The sequence below is a fragment of the Mobula hypostoma genome, chromosome 14 (assembly GCF_963921235.1).
Source record: "Mobula hypostoma chromosome 14, sMobHyp1.1, whole genome shotgun sequence".
In the NCBI taxonomy this organism is placed as follows: domain Eukaryota; kingdom Metazoa; phylum Chordata; class Chondrichthyes; order Myliobatiformes; family Myliobatidae; genus Mobula; species Mobula hypostoma.
This window is the reverse complement of record NC_086110.1, coordinates 17,185,697-17,207,652: the sequence shown is the minus strand read 5'-3', so window position 1 is coordinate 17,207,652 and position 21,956 is coordinate 17,185,697. Positions and strand designations below refer to the sequence as shown.

Sequence of the window (21,956 nt, the reverse complement as noted above, 5' to 3'; positions counted from 1 at the left end):
TGGTGCATATACCTGTATAATTGCTAAACCAAATAGTTGTCCTGTGAATCTAACAAGGAGCACTCTTTCTGATATTGCTCAATGTCCTAAAACACTTTTTGCCATGTTTTCATCCATAAGAATATCTACTCCATTAGTATGGGATGTTCCACAATAATAAATTAGTGTTTTATTTCTATTCTGACATGTTCTAGCACCTATCCAACGAACTTGCTAATTCCCATGATGTTAGTCTTTCCATTTCATTTATCACATTGTTCAATCTTCCTGCTTGATATAGGGTTCTTACATTCCAATTGGCAATAATTTTCTTTTGTGTTACTTGAATTTTGTGAGCACTAGCTTGATGACGGTCGGGGATCCCCTGCTAACCAGAATCAACCCTATCGAGCAAAGCGTCTTCAGAATTGTCTTGAAGATCCTCTTGACGCTGGGGTTGTGTGCTACATTTTGTGAATTTGACCATGGTTTTCTTAGCAAATAGATTCTTGGAAACCAAGTATCTAGCAAAGCTCTGAAAATCCCCAATCAGAGCCTCATCACCGGTTGCAGTTTAGAGTCATACCCAGGACACTATTGTGGGATAAAGTTGGAAAATTATAAATATGCATTAGAATCGACAATCAAACTATTATTTTTCCAAATCTGTAACTGGTGAATACAGGCAAACCTGTGTTATTTGGTGGGGATGTGGTGGAGCTAGGGTTCTGCTCCTAGAAAGCAATCCACATGACTATCCTACATAATACAAAGCCACAGTATCTAAACAGGCATAAAGAACTGAGAGATGAATATAATTGCTTATATGTTTGCCATCTCCGCCATACATGAATTTCTTAAGAACAAATTTTTACTCCGCATCAGATTTTAGGGTGATACTTATGAATTCTGCAAGGGAGAGTTTCCATTACCCAAACTGACCTAACAAGTGCAGCCTATATGGGGCTGCAATGCACTCATTCCCTTTGTAAACATAATAGTCTGAATTTAAAGTCACCAACCATAGACCTCACTGCTCTTCTCCCAGAAATATTTCCATAAGAATCAGAATCAGGTTTAATATCACTGGAGTACACTGCAATACATCGTTATAAAATTATAATTTACATGAGGTATATATACAGTACTGTGCAAAAGGCTTTGTATTTATAAATATATAAATAGGGTGCCCAACGCTCTTGGACAGTGCTGTAATTTGTCAACGTGGAGTGGTGAGCAAACTTGTAAATCTACAGAAGCAAAGGATGCTGGAAATGGTGAGCGGGGAGTACGGCAGGAGGGGTCTGGGACAGGTGGCAGTGCAGGAGTGCTGGGGCAGGGGGTGATGTGGGTGCAGACACACCCGGCCCTGAGACACCAGGCAAGGTCACTTGATTCCAAACAATTGGTTTATTGATCATTACAGAATGTCTCCCTCATGCTTCCTGCTCTCTTCCCTCCCCTTTTCCCCAACCATGATTCCACTCTTCCTGTCCCCTTCCCACTCTCAGTCCACAATAGGGACTCACATCAGAATCAGGTTTATCAGCACTTACATATGTCATGAAATTTTTTATTTTTGTGGCAGCAGTACAGTGCAATATATAAGCTTACTACAGTACTGTGCAAAAGTCTCAGACACCCCAGCTATACATGTGTGCCTAAGACTTTTGCACTGTACTGTAGTAAGTATATCTCTCTGTCTCGCTGCCTATACAATTAAATTACGTCAGTAGCGTAAAAAGTGAGGGAGGGTTCTTGGATTCATTGTTCATTCAGAAATATTGTAACAAAGGGAAAAAAGCTTAAACGTTGAGTGTGTATCTTCAGGCTCCTGTACCTCCTTCTTGATGATAGCAATGAGAAGAGGGCATGTCCTGGGTGATGTCAGTCCGTATGATGGATGCTGCCTTCTTAAGGGATCTATAAAGATCCCACAGTTAGAACCTCTTCTCTTTTGACATGTACAGGTGACCTTGTATTTGGGTTACAAGCCACTTAGGTTACAGAAATTCACTTACAGATTTCACAAATCAGTATCCAAAAATCTTGAGGTACAGAATAAATTTCGCTCATACAGAAGTTATATCAGGAAAAAAAACAAAATGTTTAAAAGAAACAAAAGAATATTGTCAGTTTTTATTCACACAAAGGGGTGAGGGAATAAGATTTGGTATAATGTCAATTGTATTTAAAATTATTGCTGAGTTCCTCCAGTCAGCTGACACAGGAACACACAGGTCAGAGTGCAGCGCTGCCAAGCTCAGCACCTGCAAAGCATTGTGGGAAGATGCAGTACCATGGCCAGCTCCTTAAAGTACAGGTGTCCCCCGCTTTTCGAACGCTTGCTTTACGAAACCTCACTGTTACGACATTAGTACCGTTTTCGCTTTCAGGTGTTTTCACTGTTACGAAAAGAATTAGCACACGAAAAAATCAGCGCCCGCCCCGAGCAGCCGCTTTCCCCCGGATTCAGAACGGCATTCTCACCGGCATTGCTGAAACACGTGCCTGTGGGCAGCCGTTTGCAATATGAGTTCGAAGGTGTCGGAAAAGCCTAAAAGTGCTCGTAAGGGTGTTACACTTAGCATAAAACTAGACATAATTAAGCGTTTCGATCATGGTGAACAAAGTAAGGACAACGTGAGTTTCACAATGTTTGAACCCATTATCCCCCCCAATCTGCTTCTATTTCTTCCATGATCCCCAATCCTTGAATTTCATCCATTTCCGATAGCCCCATTTGTTGAACCTTTTCCTAATGCCCCAGACTTATGCGCCAGGGAAAATGTGCCTCACAGGGGAACACAGTACTATGAACCACCTCTTCACATCTTCGCATCCTTGGACTGGAGAGAGTGTGGCAAAGGAGAGACTGGCCTGTGGCTGTTAACCCACTCAAAGCAGTGACTCATGTTCAAATCTTATGGATCCACAGCACAGTCACTAGAAGTGAAATCTGACAATTTGTGTTGTTTCTTCCGCAGTAGTCTTGTCCAATCCCAGAGTCTACTAATAAATAGGTTATTTTAGCCTCAACTAATAAATAACGGCAGTGGGTTATTTTGTCCTCTCTGATAAAATGGCTTAATGCAAGAGAAAATATTGTGTAAGTATACATCCCCACTTGTAACATGTGTGAGGGGATCCAGGAGTGCCCCTATTAACTGTTTGGAGAGAGACATTTATCATTGATGGTTTGTTTGGAAAGGAGAGAGAGACAGAGTTATTTACCACCGATATGTTGCTTTTCGAAAAGAGAGAGAGAGAAGATGAAGATTAACAGTTGGACTGTCACTTTAAGGCATTGGAAGTAACTTTGGATTTTTACTGAGTTGGAGTTGGAGACAGCACCGAGCAGCTCGAAGGTTGCTATGGTGACCAAAGGCTGGTTGTTGATGTTACTTCTAAGGACTTGTTGCCGCTTGTGCACTCCTTTACAGACAAAGGAAGGAGGGACTCTTTGAATGGCAGGTGATGCTGAGCCTGGTGAAATAAATGGGAGGTCAGATGATACAGGCCTCGGGACACATGATCTGGACACTGAATGGGCATCGTTGTGCCCACAGAGAAAGTGGGTTTTGGAGGATCGATCAGGCCGATTGATCCAAGTTGCTATTCCAGTTTGAGGAGAAGGGGTTGACTGGTGGGGAGTTGTCTATGTGTCCACCCTCGCCTGGGTGATAGCTCCACCACAGAAGACCGGTCCCCCTGGATCAACTCACAGTCGGTGACTTGGAAATGATTTCGGAGGACGACGAGAAGATCGACGGCATCAGCTCACCTGAAGACTCAACTCACTCTCTCTCTCTCTCTCCATCACTACTCAACTAAATACCACAAACTGAATTGAACTGAACTTTACTGAACATCGTAAGACTGTATCTTTTTACCCCTAGACTTAAAGAAGCTTGGTTTTTTCATACATATATATTCCACACTTATTTTTATATATAATCATTGTTAACTTGTTTGATTTATCTACATTTATATTACTGTATTGCGTAGTTACTAATAAATATTATTAGTTTATAGCGATACGAGACTCCAAAGTGTTTTCCATCTCTGCTGGTTCTTTATTCCCGTCACGGGGTCCGTGACACATGGGATTCATAGAAATTACAGCACAGTAAAGGCTCTTCAGAGTCAACCATTGAACCACAATCTAACCCTTCCCTCCTTCAATCATCCATGTGCCTTTCTAAGTGTTGTTTAAATGCCCCTATTGTACCTGCATCTACCACTACCCCTGGATAGGGAAATTGAAATCATCTCTGGAAAATTAGCTAAAATAAGCCAATGGAACTGCAGTGTCTTTATACATGGTCTTGGGCTCCTGCCTAAAGGAGGCAAAAACATCAGACATCTCTATTCATGAACACACAAGAAAAAGATTCGAAACAGAAGTGACTCCTGAAAGAATCCTCACATCATTCAGACACAGTCAATTTAAACAGGGAGCAAAACAACTTGCCTTGTACAAAGCATCCGAAACATAACGTCATTGAAATTAAAATTTAGCAAATAAACTTACATTCAAATTTTGGGTTGCTTCGAAGCAGGTTTGGATTGATGAAGAATGCAACAAGCACAAAGCCTGAAATGATGACGATTACCACACTACCAAGGAGAGCAATGATAACACAGTTCAGGAAGTACCTGCATGAGAAAGCAGATTCAAAACATCAAGTGAATGAGTATTAAAGCATGCGCACTGTAAAGACATCAGTGACCAGAACTGTTAAAATTCTACGATTTCCTGCCCTCAGAGCCTATTGAACAGGTGTGGTGCAGAAGGGATGGCTGAGCAATTCTAGCAAAGATTAAGAAAATATGAACTTTTTCTTCAATAAACAGTCAAGCGAGTCCTGAGGGGCCAGGCTGAAAAGTTGACTGTTTATTTCTCACCATGATGCTGCCTGACCTGACCAGTTCCTCCAGCATTTTGCCCGTTACAGCCGCTCTCCATCGACACCAATCTTGCAGTACTCTCACTGTTGATCCTCCTCATATTCTCACCAGCTCCCCGGATCAATCTCTCACCTGCACATTCGGGGCAATTTACAGCAGCTCATTAACCCACCTTTGCCATTTGGGAGGAAATGGGAACACCTTCCTTAGCTTTTGGTCTTTGGCAAGAGTCTACAGTGGTGAGGTCCACCTGACACAATCAACATGGCAGCCAATCTGTTAACCTTTAAGCAGCTCGTTATTGCCTGTGAATATTCTCCAAAACCTTCTGTCGCTGTACAGCAGAGCCATCAGATCATCTGAATGCATCATGTCTTGGCTTTGATTGCAGAAACTGCAGAGAGTTGTGTTCAGGGCTCAGCACATCACGGGAGTCAGTCTCATCTCTATGAACTCTGTCTATACCTCTTGCTGCCTCTGTAAAGCAGCCAGCATTATCAAAGACTCCAACACCCCAGCCATTCTTTCTTCTCCCCCTCCCACTGGGCAGAAGATACACAAGTCTGAAAGCAACTACAACAGGCTCAAGGTGGCTTCTATCCTGCTGTTATAAGACAGCTCCTTTGTGAAATAAAGTAGACTCTTGGCTTTGCAATCTTCATTATGATGCTGCACTATACAGCTTACCTGTACTGCACGGTCTCTGTAACTTTTTATTTTCTATCATCATCTTGTATAACCTTGTTCTACTTCAAAGCATTTGACTATATGAACAGTATGCAAGACAAACTTTCCTCTGTATCTCGGTACATAACAATAGAAAACCAATAACCAAAATCTGGACACTGAAGCAAATGCTGAGATGGGATGAGCTTAATCAGGGAAAGCAAAATAATATTGAACTGAAAAATGAAATGTTATGCTTGTCCCACAATCAAACAGGAGGTTAAATATCCTCATCCAGTGGTACCTGCAAAACTGATCTCAAAAGCAAAGAGGAATTCATTTTCCAGCTCTGATTTCCAATATTCAAAGCGTTCAGTGCATAGTGAATAGTACATTCCGTAAATTTCCTTCTACATTATATTTCTGTACATCCTCACAACAAACACAGCTTTTAAATGTCAAGGTGCAAAGTACAGTTACACGATTTTTGAACATACTTTGGAGATCTATTTGGTACCCAGCACTCCCAAATGTGAGTAAGACTGACAGCAGTGAGTCCAGTAACACTAGTTTAAATCATCTGCACCTTATTGAATGAAAACCTTAACAGATGAACTGAAATAAAATTTCTACAGAAGTCAGCACTCGGAATTAGGCAAAACCCTCGATACACCACTTACTACTGCACATCAGGACCATTACATCATACCTCCAATCAATAGCATATACGAGACTTACACTCACAGTGATGGTCAGGGTCTGGCTGAAAATTTAAGTACTTTAGCTTGGTTTGTGTTTGAGCGGGTTCTGATTGGACCAAGTTTCAATTTACTGATGTTAAAACAGGACCATGTGACTATACATTGTCATAACAGTTTAATTTCAATTTTTGTTCCACTCAAAAATATTAGGAAATAGCTATGTATATTTTTTCTTATTGACAAGCATGAGAAACCTACTGGCTGCCGATGGAGTAGCAGCATTTTTATAGTTGCTCCTACTCTACTTAATTTACTGTTTCCAACTTGTTTTGAAAACTTACTTTTAAACACAATATTGTTTTACTATGAGGGGTGCCAAAGCTACTAAAAAAGAAGAGGACCCTTCTATAACTTTGGAATCTTTTATGGAGACACTTCGGAACCATAAAAATGAACTTTCAGATGAGTTCCAGCAGAAATTCCAGCAACTCAGCGCTGAATTTAAACAAATCGATGTAAAATTGGATTCTATTCAAAAAACTTTAAGTGAACACAATAAACAGATAAAAGAGAATGAAGACACTTTGAAGATGTTGGATAGGAAGACTGATGACCTGGAAAAGATCTGTGATGAACAGTCAAAGGTTAATGAAAAATTAAGACAGAAAATTATTGACTTACAAAATAGAAGCAGAAGAAATAATTTACAAATTCTGGGGTTTAAAGAGTTAATGGAAGGCAATCAGCCTTTGGAATTTTTTGCAAACCTTTTGGCTAACTTATTTCCGAATATTTTAAAATCTCCACCTAAAATAGACCGAGCTCATAGTACCAAGACCTCCTCCAGGAGAACGACCTCATTCAGTGTTAATTTGCCTTCACCACTTTCAAACAAAGGAACTTTTTATTTGTGAACTTCATTGGAAAGGTATGATTGATTCTGAAGGCCAGAGATCAGAATCCAAGGGAGGAGTTGTAAAGTTTGATGGCCACAGGCAGGAATGACTTCCTATGACGCTCAGTGCTGCATCTCGGTGGAATGAGTCTCTGGTTGAATGTACTCTTGTGCCCACCCAGTACATTATGTAGTGGATGGGAGACATTGACCAAGATGGCATGCAACTTAGACAGCATCCTCGTTTCAGACACCACCGTGAGAGAGTCTAGTTCCAACCCCACAACATCACTGGCCTTACTTGATACAATTTTTAATTTGAAACCCTTTCATAATGGATCTATATCTAATATTTATGGTATATGGTTGGGAATGAGAAATATTCCTTTAGACAAAATTAAAAATCTCTGGGAACAAGATTTACAGATTCCAATTTCTGAGGATACTTGGAATGAAATCTTTAAATTGGTTAATACCTCATCGTTATGTGCCTGTTATTCCCTTCTACAATTTAAAGTGGTTCATAGGGCCCACAGGACTAAAGATAAGCTGTCTCGTTTTTATTCAGATATATCTCTCTATTCTGATAGATGTAACAATGGAGACGCTTCACTAATTCATATGTTTTCGACTTGTCCGAGTCTTGAAAAATATTGGAAGGAAGTATTCCAAACTTTTTTGGTGCTTTTTAAAGTAAATTTTAAACCTAATCCTTTGACTGCCTTATTTGGTATTGTTGGAGGAAATGATATTACTTTGGAGACACATGATTGGCATATTTTGGCCTTTATTTCTCTTACAGCCAGGAGGACATTGTTGCCTCACTGGAAGGATGCCACTCCGCCTACTCATGCTCAATGGTTAAATGACGTTACCTCAGGCTCACATTTAGAGAAGATCCGCTGTTCAATCTCTGAACCTAGACAAGATTTTTTTTTTAACATTGTGGGGACCGTTTTTGAATTACTTTCAAAATCTATGATTTGCTATTAAGCACAGATGTTGGCTAATAATATGTTTTACTATATGAGAAGGATTTTTTCCTTTTTTTTAAACCAAACAGCTTTTTTTTTTCTAGTAGTGGGTTTAGATTTTTTTGTATAATAAAATTATCTCTTCTTAATATTATGCTTAAATTTAATTAATATGGATATGGGGTAATTAGCCTATATTTGTGATTCCAATATATTGTAATCGATATAGATTATATCTCCTACTGTACTCTATTCTTTTATGTAAGAAATCAATAAAAACATTGAAAAAGAAAAGACAAACATACAAAAATCTGACTTACCGGTAATTTCTGCTTCCTACACAATTGTTGAGCCACTTACAATGATGATCAAAATTACAGACACACTTGTTGCATTGTCTGCAGTGCTTGGCCCTGTAACCCCTGTGAATCAGATATACAAACAAAATCTATAATGATCTATCATCCTAAAATTACAATAAATATGAAAAAATAGGAACTTCTATACTTTTCCCACAGAGGAATAACTGTAGGGTCCTAGTGTACTTCTGATTTGGTCAAAATATGAATAAATTACACTAACACTGCAGTTCAAATAGCCTACAAATTGTAGAGCATTCTAAAACAGCATCTGTAACGAAACTACATGGCGGGAAGTTGTAACAGATGAACAGTCAAAGTCTCAAGGAGAGCACAGATCAGAATATTCATTGGGGAGCGTCAGAAGAGGTTCACAAGAATGATCCTGGGAGTGGAGGGGTTAATGAAGAGGAGCTTGATGGCTCTGGGCCTGTACTCATTCGAGTCCAGAAGAATGAGGAGGAATCTCATTCAAATATCGGAAGACCTAGATAGATTGGACATGGAGAGGATGTTTCCAGTAGCGGGGGAGTCTAGCCTCAGAATAGAAGGACTCCATTTTGAACAAAGATGAGAAGGAACTTTTTGTTTAGCTAGAGAGTGGTGAGTCTGTGTAATTCATTGCCACGGATAGCTATGGAGGCCAAGTAATATTTAAATCAGAGGTTGACAAGTTCTGGATTAGTAAGGGTGTCAAAGTTTATGGGGAGTTGGCAGGAAAATGGGGTTGAGCGGGATAATAAATCAGCCATGATGGATGGAAGAGCAAGCTTGATGGGCCAAATGGCCTAATTGTGCTCCAATGTATTATGTTTAATAGATAATACAGTACCATGTTGTTTTACCCTGGATGTTCTGAATATCATACTTTCTAAAACCAGCAGGAAGGTGCAGGAGCCTCAGGGTCCACATCACCAGATTCAGGTACAGTTATTGCCCCTCAACCATCAGGCTCTGGAACCAGGGGCAACTTCACTTGTACCATCACTGAACTGTTCCCACACAACCTATGGGCTCACTTTCAAACACTCTTTCATCTCATGTTCTCGACATTTATTGCTCAGTTATATATTTCTTTGCAATAATTTGCAGTTACTAGAAAGGTATCAAATAACTACTGGTTGGAGGCCAAAACTGTTAATATTAATGGTGTAGACATAAAGAAATCAGTTTAGACAATTTTATATCTGCATTGAATAATATACTTAATTTTGTATTATTCTAATGGCTTACGACATCATAGGTCTACAAAGACATAAGGTTGGAGGTTAGGTATAAAGTTCTTCAAACCTGATCTGATCAGCTTTAATTGTCACATGTACATTGAAACATCAAACCATACAGTAAAACGCACTGTTTTGTCTCAGCGGCCAACACAGTCAGAACAACTCCATCACATGTGCTGGGGGCAGCCCCCAAGTACCAGCATGCTTCGGACACAAACGTAGCATACTCACAATTTAGTAACCCTAGCCCATACATTTTGGAATATAGGAGGTACCAGAGTACCTGGAGGGAAGCCACGCAGTCACGGAGAGAGCATACAAACACCTTACAGTGTTGGGAATTGAACCCCATCTTACAGCTAGTGCTATAAAGTGTTACTCCAACTGTCACACTGCCATTGATCAAATGAGCCTCACCGATCCTCTACTTTGTATATTTTTCAGTTCTAAGCAACAGAACCATTACTCGGTTCGGTACTTACACGTCAACTTCACAAAGCAGGCAGTAACTTTTCCGGAGTATAGGTTTGTGTGTTCGGCAGCGAAACACTGGGGGTAATTTTTTACGTCTCTTGAGCCGAACGTTATCATCAGCTGGGTCAACGGTGGCCGCAATCACATAAAAACCTAAGTGCCAAGTAAAAGCAGCACCAAAATACTAAAACGGGTTAAGGTTAAAATGTTCTGAATGCTATGGATGAAATTTTGTAACTCTTTGCACATCAGTTTTAAAACACTGAAGTAAAATTAGACATGACCAAGCCAAGTAACAACCAGCTATAATTTTAAAGCTGGAACTACGAAATACAGTAGTTTTATACACGTATTAAGACACGCAAGTCAGCTATTTCAGCTTTGATCCAAGTTTAATGCCTTGCATTATTGGTGTTAAGCTGGTCAAACCAACACCCAAGTAAAATAATTTAATTAATTTGATCCATGCTAATATTTCTTAGGACTGTAAAAGTGAATAGTTCCAAAATATATGCATGAGTATTGAAAAAACATTTGTAAGTTCTTCTAAGGTGGTAAAATCATTAGGCGGCTTGTATTAAACCCTGCTCTACTAAAGAATCGACGTCTCAATCCTAACTAAGGGCCTCAGCCTAAAGCACCAACTCTTTATTCTTTTCTATAGATGCTTTATGGCTTGTTGAGTTCCTCCTGGGGGGGGGGGTGACTCATTTTTTGTTTACTATTATATTCTTTAATGTAGTTTCCCCCAACTTATGTTGCATGTTTTGTAGTGTATTCAGATTTAAAGCTTAGATTTAATATTGAAGCAAATGTCTGATAATACTGACCATTCTTCCTTAATATTCTGTCATTAATTCATGCTTTTCCCATTAAACAAAAATACTTCCTTGTGGGTTTTTCAGCCTAAAGGTTCTCATAATTCATAAATTTGTCCTGCATGTCTTTGCAGCTCAGTCACTTTGCCCACCCACATGCAAATGAAGGTGCACCATGATTATATTATAACTGTTGCTGCATATAAGGAGGAGGGGTAGGATTTAGATCAGCCTTAAGGGGTTAAACACAAGTATACTTGTGGTTCAGAAATTGCTGATGCTGCTGATAAGTTTGCACGACACACACACCAGTGGGAAAAATAATGAGAAAACCCCTTCTTCCAGACAGAAGGTGTCTGATCCAGTAGACTGGTAAGCCATACTTCAACAGAGCATCATCAAATTTCATGGTGTTGTACCTGAAGAAACTTAAACAAGTTAAAGTAGTACGGTTTAAGAGCGCCACAATGGGGGAGAGGGGGAGAGGGGGAGAGGGAGTTTTAGAATTGGAACACCACGTTTTAGGTGGACTAAAGGTGTACAACAAACAGTGAGCAACAAAGTTCAAAGTTTCACCAGTATGAACTTGGGGAGTAAACCCATGGAGAGATATGAAAGTTACACTGGACTCAGAAGTCATGCAGACGCTTTATAAACATATGCATCACATTCAGTACTGGTCATCCCATGACAGCAAAGATGTGAAGGTTTTACAGAGTGCAATAAAAAAAAATTTGAGAGTGATTCCTGGAATGTGAAACAACAATTAGAGATATTACAAAAGTTTGCACCACTTTTCTTAGAGGACTCCTGAGTGTAGATTTGATAGTGATGAGGTGTCTGGACAGAGGGGATAGTAGGAGGCTGTCCCCTTTGGTGAAGGGGTAAAGAACTAAAAGTCACAGGTATAGTTGAAGTCAGAAGTTTACATACACCTCCAAACATAACGACGGTCATTACGGCCAAACAGTTCAGTTTTTTGTTTCATCAGACCAGAGGACATCTCTACAAAAAGTAAGATCTTTGTCCCCATGTGCACTTGCAAACTGTAGTCTGGCTTTTTGATGGCGGTTTTTGAGCAGTGGCTTCTTCCTTGCTGAGCAGCCTTTCAGGTTATGTTGATACAGCACTCATTTTACTGTGGATATAGATACTTGTCTACCTGTTTCCTCCAGCATCTTCAAAGGTCCTTTGCTGTTGTTCTGGGTTGATTTGCACTTTTCACGCCAAAGTACGTTCATCTCTAGGAGACAGAATGCGTCTCCTTCCTGAGCGGTATGACGGCTGCGTGGTCCCATGGTGTTTATACTTGCGTACTATTGTTTGCACAGATGAATGTGGTACCTTCAGGCATTTGGAAATTGCTCCCAAGGATGAATCAGACTTGACATCATTTTCTGACCTCAATCTGATAGAAAATTTGTGGACAGAACTGAAAAAGCGTGTGTGAGAAAGGAGGCCTACAAACCTGACTCGGTTACACCGGTTCTGTCCGGAGGAATGGAACAAAATTCCAGCAACTTACTGTGAGAAGCCTGTGGAAGGCCACCCAAAACATTTGACCCAAGTTAAACAATTTAAAGGCAATGCTACCAAATACTAACAAAGTGCATGTAAACTTCTGACCCACTGGGAAAGCAATGAAAGAAATAAAAGCTGAAATATATCATTCTCTCTACTATTATTCTGACATTTCACATTCTTAAAATAAAGTAGTGATCCTAACCGACCCAAGACAGGGAACGTTTTCTAGGATTAAATGTCAAGAATTGTGAAAAACTGAGTTTAAATGTACTTGGCTAAAGTGTATGTAAACTTCTGACTTCAACTGTATATAACTAAGGGAAAATCAATTAAGAGTTAATTAATTAAGTGAATTAATCAATGAAGTTGACACTCAGCCCAAACATCAGAAAAGGGAAGAAATGTGAATGGCCAGACTGGTTCAAGCTGACAGGAATGTGACAGTAACTCAAGTAACCATGCATTACAACAGTGGTGTGCAGAAGAGCATCTCTGAATGCACAACATGTCTGAACCTTGAAGTGGATGGGCTCCAGCATCAGAAATCCACACTAAGTTCCACTCCTGTCATCAATAAAGTGACCAGTGAGAATCTGGAATGAGAGTAATCTGCATATGTGATACAAGCAGCTTCCATTCTGTCCTTGCATAAATAAATAGAACATAGAATAGTACAGCATAGTACAGGCCCTTTGGCCCACAATGTTATGCCGACCCTCAAACCCTGCCTCCCATATAACACCACCACCTTAAATTCCTCCATATACCTGTTCAGTAGTCTCTTAAATTTCACTAGTGTATCTGCCTCCACCACTGACTTAGGCAAAGCATTCCATGCACCAACCACTGTCTGACTAATAAAACCTTTCTCTAATATCCCTCTTGAACTTCCCACCCCTTACCTTAAAGCCACGTCCTCTTGTATTGAGCAGTGGTGCCCTGGGGAAGAGGCGCTGGCTATGCACTCTATCTATTCCTCTTAATATCTTCTATACCGCTAGCATGTCTCCTCTCATCCTCCTTCTCTCCAAAGAGTAAAGCCCTAGCTCCCTTAATCTCTGATCAAAATCCATAGTCTCTAAACCAAGCAACATCCTGGTAAATCTCCTCTGTAATCTCCTTTCCAATGCTTCCACATCCTTCCTATGGTGAAGCGACCAGAACGGGACACAGCACTCCAAGTGTGGCCTAACCAGAGTTTTATAGAGCTGCATAATTACCTCGCGACTCTTAAAACTCTATCCCTCAACTTATGAAAGCTAACACCCCATAAGCTTTCTTAACTACTCTATCTAACTGTGAAGCAACTTTCAGGGATCTGTGGACATGTACCCCGAGCTCCCTCTTCTCCTCCACACTACCAAGTATCCTGCCATTTACTTTGTACTCTGCCTTGGAGTTTGTTCTTCCAAAGTGTACCACCTCACACTTCTCTAGGTTGAACTCCATCTGCCACTTCTCAGCCCACTTCTGCATCCTATCAATGTCTCTCTGCAGTCTTCGACAATCCTCTACACTATCTACAACACCACCAACCTTTGTGTCGTCTACAAACTTGCCAACCCACCCTTCTACCCCGACATCCAGGTCGTTAATAAAAATCATGAAAAGTAGAGGTCCCAGAACAGATCCTTGTGAGACACTACTAGTCACAACCCTCCAATCCGAATGTACTCCCTCCGCCATGACCCTGTGCCTTCTGCAGGCAAGTCAATTCTGAATCCACCTGGCCAAACTTCCCTGGATTCCATGCCTTCTGACTTTCTGAATACGCCTATCATGTGGAACCTTGTCAAATGCCTTACCATAATCCATATAGATCACATCCACTGCACTACCCTCATCTATATGCCTGGTCACCTCATCAAAGAACTCTATCAGGCTTATTAGACACGATCTGCCCTTTACAAAGCCATGCTAACTGTCCCTGATCAGACCATGATTCTCTAAATGCCCATAGATCCTATCTCTAAGAATCTTTTCCAACAGCTTTCCCACCACAGACGTAAGGCTCACTGGTCTATAAATACCCGGACTATCCCTACTACCTTTTTTGAACAAGGGAGCAACATTCGCCTCCCTCCAATCCTCCGGTACCATTCCTGTGGACAACGAGAACATAAAGATCCTAGCCAGAGGCTCAGCAATCTCTTCCCTCGCCTCATGGAGCAGCCTGGGGAATATTCCGTCGGGCCCCGGGGACTTATCCGTCCTAATGTATTTTAGGAACTCCAACACCTCCTCTCCCTTAATATCAATAAATGTTGAGGAAAATCTTGTAAGGCTGCAGAGAAATGGCCAATGTGTAGAACTAACAAGCTACTTGAATGGAAAACGAGCATGAACACAATTCTCCAAATGATCTCCTCCTATGCTGTAACCATTCTATGATAGGGTACCCTTGTCTGTTTGCCTGCAGGGACAGGCAGTCCTTGCTCACCATTTGCAATAACATTTCCTGGTCTTGTAGTTACTTTAACACTTCAGACTCTACTTTATTACAGGAAAATGTGCTAAATCAGAAGAATAAACTTAATCATAAAATGCATGCAGTATATTTTTACACAATGATTAATACCCACTTCTACTACAGTTCTTTATCAGTTCAAATGCACCTACATTTCCATGCTCACCAAAACTGAAACCAGCATCTTTGCATGATTCAACTTGCAAATAAAATCACTGCAAGGAAACAGGTTAGACTGCGCAATTACTTCCTTAAACGTATACTAGTAAGGTCTTACAGTCCTGTTAAAAAGGATACAATGTAGCCAGCAGGTATCCAATGCCGTGGAAGAAGAGGGATAAGTACACCAACTACAACGATAAGAAAATACAAGTAGGCTGACCAAGCCAATATCTGATAGGGATGTGGTGGCCAGCTCCAACCATTGAGCTTTGGGCGCCTGGGGGTGCAGCGTCTTCCAGTACGACGATTTTCCTCTGGTGCAGTTTCACTACCCTCCATCTGCAATGTAACATCAAAAAGTCATATCTAAGCTAACTTTGAAATAGCAATGAAGGTTATGTAGTTCCACTGTCGAGGCAATTCAGTTTACACTGTGTTAACTTTATACCCAGTCATGAGTGTAAAATGAATTCTCATAGTAGTTCCTATGTAGTTTCAATTCACTTTCCCTCTGCATACACTTTGATTTTATTTATTATGTGAGATGGCTTTCTTTACACAAACATTTTCACATCTGCCACACCCTCACCTTTTAGTTTTTTTTCTTCTCCTCTGGCTATATGGCAACTTGCAAACAGCTTTGAAATGCATTACCACCACCTTCTGAACTGGAGTGTGGGTCAGGATATCGAAATCCTACATACTTATATACAGTATATCTCAAATACTATAAAAAGGCCTGTATTCTTTCTTTATTAATCTTTTTATAGATTTTAGAGAAAACAATTATACAGACAACAGGAGAATTATCTCAAATATAGATATCAGCAACAATATAAACAAAAGATGAAATAAATATCATAATTATACATAGTAATAAGTGAATATGCTTATATGCGATATATAATTAAAGGGACAACTAATTTTCCTCTTATCAATTCATAAAGAGAGGAAAAAAACCTTTAAATTTTAAAATGAATGGAAAAAACCCCACTGCACTAAAAAAAAGAAAAAAAATGGCAGTCCATTTGGAGGATACAACAAAGAAAAAAGGAAAGACTTTCTGATCAAATCTAACACTTAGAGAAAAAAAATTGGAAGAGTAATAAATCAATTCAAATGAAAATATAGAATAAAAGGTTACCATATCTGCTCAAATTTAAAAGGTGTACCAAATGTCTGACTTCTCATTTTCTCTAAACTTAAACAGGACATAATGGAGGAAATCCAAAAAACAGGACCGTAGGTGGATTAGAATCCTTCCACTTCAATAAAATAGCTCTCTTAGCCAATAAAGTCGAAAAGGCTATCATACGTTGAGCAGAGACAGGAATATTTCTTGCTTTCGATGGGATAATCCAAATATTGCCGTAAGTAAATGAGGTTGTAAATCCAAATCCAAGACTTTAGATAGCATTTTAAAAATATCTCTCCAAAAGTCATCTAGCTTGAAACAAGACCAAAACATATGAGTTAAAGTGGCCACCTCAATATTACATCCATCACAAATAGGATTAATATTGGAAAAAGTACGCACTAGTTTATCCTTTGACATATGGGCCCGATGGACTACCTTGAACTATGTCAAGGACTGATGAGCACACATAGATGAATTATTAACCAAATGAAAAATTTTACTCCATTGATTATCTGAAAATGACTCTTGAAATTCCAATTCCCAAGCACGTTTAATTTTATCATTAGATATCATTGGTGAATTCAATAACTGTTTATAGGTTATAGCTATCAACCCTTTTTGAAATGGTTTAAACTGAAAGAGGGTATCTGTCATATTAGGTGGATAAGCAGAAGGGTCATTTGGCAACAAACCACGTAAAAAATTCCTAATTTGTAAATATCTAAAATAGTGTACGTTAGATAAATCATATTTATCCAGTAACTGAGAAAAAGACATTAAACAATCCCCTAAAAACAAATATGGAAAAGTTATTATTCCCTTGGTTTTCCAAATTAAAAAGGCCTTATCCAAAATTGATGGTTTAAAAAAAAATTAAGATGGATATTACTAGAAAGAATAAAATTACTTAACTCAAAAAATCTACGAAACTGAAACCAAATTCTTAATGTATGTTTAATAATGGGATTAAAATCTTGTCTATTAATCTTAGAAAACAAAAAAGGAAGAGGAGCTCCCAGTAAAGAGGCCAAAGAAAACCCTTTCACCGAGTTTTCCTCCAAATCCAACCTTGAAGGACATTCATGTATATCTGAATAGTGAATCCAAAAAGTAATATATCGAATATTAATTGCCCAGTAATACATTCTAAAATTTGGTAAAGCCATACCACCATACTTTTTAAATTTCTGCAATAAGGGTTTACTCAATCTAGGATTTTTATTGTTCCAAATATAAGATAAGATTATGGATTCTATTCTGTCAAAAAATGTTTTAGGAACAAAGGAAGGAACTGCCTGAAATATATATAAGAATTTCGGTAAAACTATCATTTTAATAGCATTAATTCGACCTATTACTGATAATGTCATAGGCGACCTTTAAAGAGCATTTGTTTGGTGTATTCAATTAAAGGAAAAAATTATATTTATAGAGGTCCTTAAAATTTTTAGTAATTTTAATACCAAGATAGGTAAAGTAATTTATAGCAATACTTGATGATTTGGATCTGAGTAATTATTAATAGGAAATAACTCATTTTTATGTAAATTTAATTTATACCCAGAAAATCTACTGAATTCAGAAAATATAAATAACATAGAAGGAATAGATTTCCCAGGATCTGAAATATAAACTAACAGGTCATCTGCATATAACAAAACCTTGTGTATTTTGTCCCCTCTCTTAAAACCCTGAACAGTATTAGAATCTCTAAGAGCAATAGCAAGGGGTTCTAAAGCCAAGTTAAATAATAAAGGGCTAAGAGGACATCCCTGCCGAGTACTCCTATATAATTTAAAATAGGGAGATCTTTGATTATTAGTTATAACTGCAGCCATAGGGGCATGATAGATCAAATTGATCCAGGAAATAAATCTCGGGCCAAAATTAAATCTTTCCAAAACGTCAAATAAGTAAGACCACTCCACCCTATCAAAGGTTTTTTCTGCATCAAGGGAAACAACACATTCAGATTCTTTGGATGGAGAAGAGTGAATAATGTTTAATAATCTTCCAATGTTAAAATGTGAATACCTATTTTTAACAAATCCATTTTGGTCACTGGAAATAACAGTAGGTAAAATACTCTCAAGTCTATTAGCCAAGATCTTAGAGAGAATTTTAAAATCCACATTCAATAGAGAGACTGGTCTATTGGAAGCACATTCAGATAATCTTTATCTTTTTTAGAAATTAAAGAGATTGAAGCTTCATAAAAAGTTTTCGGTAGAGTCCCAGAGGATATAGAATCAGTGAAAATTTGACATAAATGAAGTGTAAGTATGTCAGTGAAAGTCTTATAAAATTCCACTGTATATCCATCCGGTCCCAGAGTCTTAGCTGATTGGAAAGAGGATATAACCCTTGCTATTTCCTCTTGTTTAATAGGTGCATCTAATGTATTCATATCTGGAACAGAAATTTTAGGTACATTCAATTTTTGCAAAAATCTATTCATAAAAGTAATACTGCTTGAAAATTCAGATTTATAAAGATTAGAGTAGAAATCCATAAATATTAATTTCATAAGGATCTGCCATTTCAGTTCTATCAGCTCTTCATATTTTCAGGATCTGTCTTCTAGCCATATTTGCTTTTAACTGACCAGCTAATAATTTGCCTGACTTGTCTCCATGTATATAGGATTGGCTTTTGGATTTAAGAAGTTGCTGTTCAATGGGAAAAGTCAAAAGCAAGTCATACTGTGTTTGCAGTTCCACCCTTTCCTTAAAGAGATCTTCACTAGGCATTACTGAATAAACCTTATCTATTTTTTAAATCATATTAGTAATCAGTAAAAGTTCCGCCTTAGTTTTCCTTCTTAAACCTACTGAGTATGAAATTATCTAAGAAAAGACTTCATCGAATCCCAAATAACCAAATTTGACATTCCCTCAGTTGTATTTAATTCAAAAAATAGAGTAATTTGCTCTTTAATAAAATTTACAAAGGTTGAATCTTGTAACAATGAAACATTAAGTCTCCACTGAGGTATCTGAATATTATCAGAAAACTTCAAATTTAGTTTCATAGGTGCATGTTCCGACAACGCAATCACATCATATGCACACTCAACAACAGAGGGCACCAATCGCATGTCCAGCAAAATATAATCAATTCTTGAATATTTGTGGTATACACGTGAAAAAAAGAAGTTTTTTTTCTTTAGGATGTTTAAATCTCCAAATATCCACCAAACCGTACTCTAATAAAAGAGAATTAATACAAGTCGCAGCTTTATTAGGAAGCGACAGATTGGTGGACAATCTGTCAATCGACAGACTGAGACAGCAGTTAAAGTCACCGCCCATAATCAACTTATATTCATTTAAATTCGGCAATACAGAAAATAGCTTCTTTAAAAATTCAGGGCTATCTATATTAGGTGCATATACACACGCCAAAGCCACCATCTAACCACATAACAGACCAGTGACAATTAAATATCTTCCAATTAAATTAGTAACAGTATTAAAATGAACAAAAGGGATTTCAGAATTAATAAAAATAGATACCCCTCTTATTTTATTTACTGATAAAGAATGAAATAAGGGGCCCTTCCAAAATTAAAAAAAAACGATTTTTATCCTGCCTGCAGACATGAGTCTCCTGCGCAAAAATAATATCCGCACAAAGTGTTTTTAATTTCTTAAAAATCTTTCTGTGCTTAATAGGTTGGTTCATACCATTTAAATTCCAAGATATTATATTCATTTTATTAAGATCCATATTTAAAGTTTAATTTAAAAATTTTATAAACTAAACTAATGTGCAGGCGCCAACTAAATCCGAAAAAAGGGAGAAGCATGACTCAATCAGAAAGAAAAGCAAAATGATTCACAAAAAAACCCTCAGGACTGCCCAGTCAAAAAAAAATAATTTAATAGACTGACCCTCCTCCCCCAGAAACCCAAAAACCATCCAACAGGCGAATGGCATGCTGTTCTAATATCCTTTAACCCTGTTTCCAGATAGCAGCCCCTGCTTACAAAGTAACACATTACCACCATGAAAAAGACATAACAAAGAATACATAAAGTAAACAGATTCCAATTATTTTCATATTATGTCTAACAATAGTTAAAACCAAATTAACGACGGCCATCTTAAATCCATTTAAAATACGCAACCATGTATTCAAAAAAAAGGATAAATCCAACCAACTAATATACAACTAATTTTAAAGACTTACCAATTAAAGAAAAAAATAAGTGAATACATATATGTTAAATCAAAACTACATTAACTATTAAAGTCAACCAAATCCATATCTAAGCTCTCGTAAAACATATAGTGGACTTTCATCGAAACCGTAACAAACAACTCCCAACTAAAAATTAACTCAAATCAAAGAAAAAAAAAGTAAATCTATATACATTAAATCCAAAACTATATTAACTGTTAAAGCAAACAACAACAGATCTAAGTGAGTCAACCGAGTCCGTGTTTGGGCACTCATAAAACGTGGAGCGGATTTTCATCAAAGCCATTAGAAACAACTCCCAGCTAAGGATCAACTTTTCAAATTGCTTATGAAATGGACTTAAACTCCTTTATAAACTTCCAACCGTCTTCTGGAGAGTCAATACACCTTAGACAAGCATTGGGTGGAGTAATCATCAGACAAGCTGTATAATGCAGAGAAGGGCAACAGTTAATCTTAAAAAGTTCAGCCATAACTTCCCGATATTTAATTCTTTCAGCATAAATCTCTGGGGTAAAATCTTCAACTACACGAATCTTAACTTTGTTATAAATTAGCTTTCCCTTTTCCTTGCATCCCGAAGAACAGCTTTTTTGGTTGTGAAATAATGCAAGCACAGAATTACAGGACGTGGTTTCATTTCAGCTGAAGGTTTAAGACGTGGAATTTGGTGGTTCTGTCCAATATCAGACAGGCTTTGAGAATGTCACTAAAGAGTGAGTATAAAATGTTTGAAAAAAACTTTAATGGCTCACCGAATTCCGTATTTTCAGGCAAACCCAGTATGCGTAAATTCATCCTGCGACTTCTGCTTTCCAGATCAATCGCTTTCTTCTTAATTCTTGATAATTCCGAAGTAGTCTCATTAATTTTCTTTTCCATAAAAGCCATCTTCAAATCCTGCTCTTTAATAGTTTAAGACATTAACTCCTGTTCTCTTTCAATTCTGTGAGCACTCTGCTTAAGCATCAGATATCGATCTTCCAGATTCCTGAACAGCAAGAATAGTTTTTTCAATTTATTGATTTTGTCAATTTATTGATTTTGGTATCCACCGTACCGATCTTCGCGTTAATAGCTTCTATTAAAGACAGCATTCTTTCTGAAGTAGAAACTTCCTCTGATTTCTTTGTTGAGCTTTGGGAAGAGTTTTGCCACTTATTTCGGTTTCAGATCGAATATCAGCCATCGTAATTAAATCATAAATCCTTCAGCAAAATTAATAAATCTTCAAACTTGAAACGAATCTAGCAGTGGAAAGTAAGTTGTAAAAGATGGAGCTATGACAAAAACGTCTTACTCCATGAGCTGCCAAGTGGAGACTTGGTCTGTATTCTAAGGAACTGCACTATATATTTAAATCAATAATCCTGAGACCCTTTCTGCAAAATACTGCTAATGTTGTTGTATTTTATTCCATGATAACTTTAAAATCAACCATGCTCACTTAATTATATA

At 38.0% G+C, this 21,956-nt stretch overlaps 1 protein-coding gene across 1 annotated transcript in view; it reads right to left on the bottom strand.

The window, feature by feature from the left end:
- Positions 1 to 21,389, bottom strand: part of LOC134356596 (palmitoyltransferase ZDHHC1-like) — a 38,365-nt gene extending 16,976 nt beyond the window's left edge. The window contains exons 1-6 of the mRNA XM_063067556.1: positions 21,254 to 21,389; positions 18,657 to 18,703; positions 15,292 to 15,495; positions 10,194 to 10,369; positions 8,447 to 8,548; positions 4,514 to 4,638 (exon numbers count right to left, since the gene is read on the bottom strand). Of these exons, the coding sequence (XP_062923626.1) occupies positions 4,514 to 4,638; positions 8,447 to 8,548; positions 10,194 to 10,369; positions 15,292 to 15,495; positions 18,657 to 18,703; positions 21,254 to 21,389 (790 nt within the window). The remainder of the gene's footprint in view (positions 1 to 4,513; positions 4,639 to 8,446; positions 8,549 to 10,193; positions 10,370 to 15,291; positions 15,496 to 18,656; positions 18,704 to 21,253) is intronic.
- Between the last annotated feature and the right edge of the window lie 567 nt (positions 21,390 to 21,956).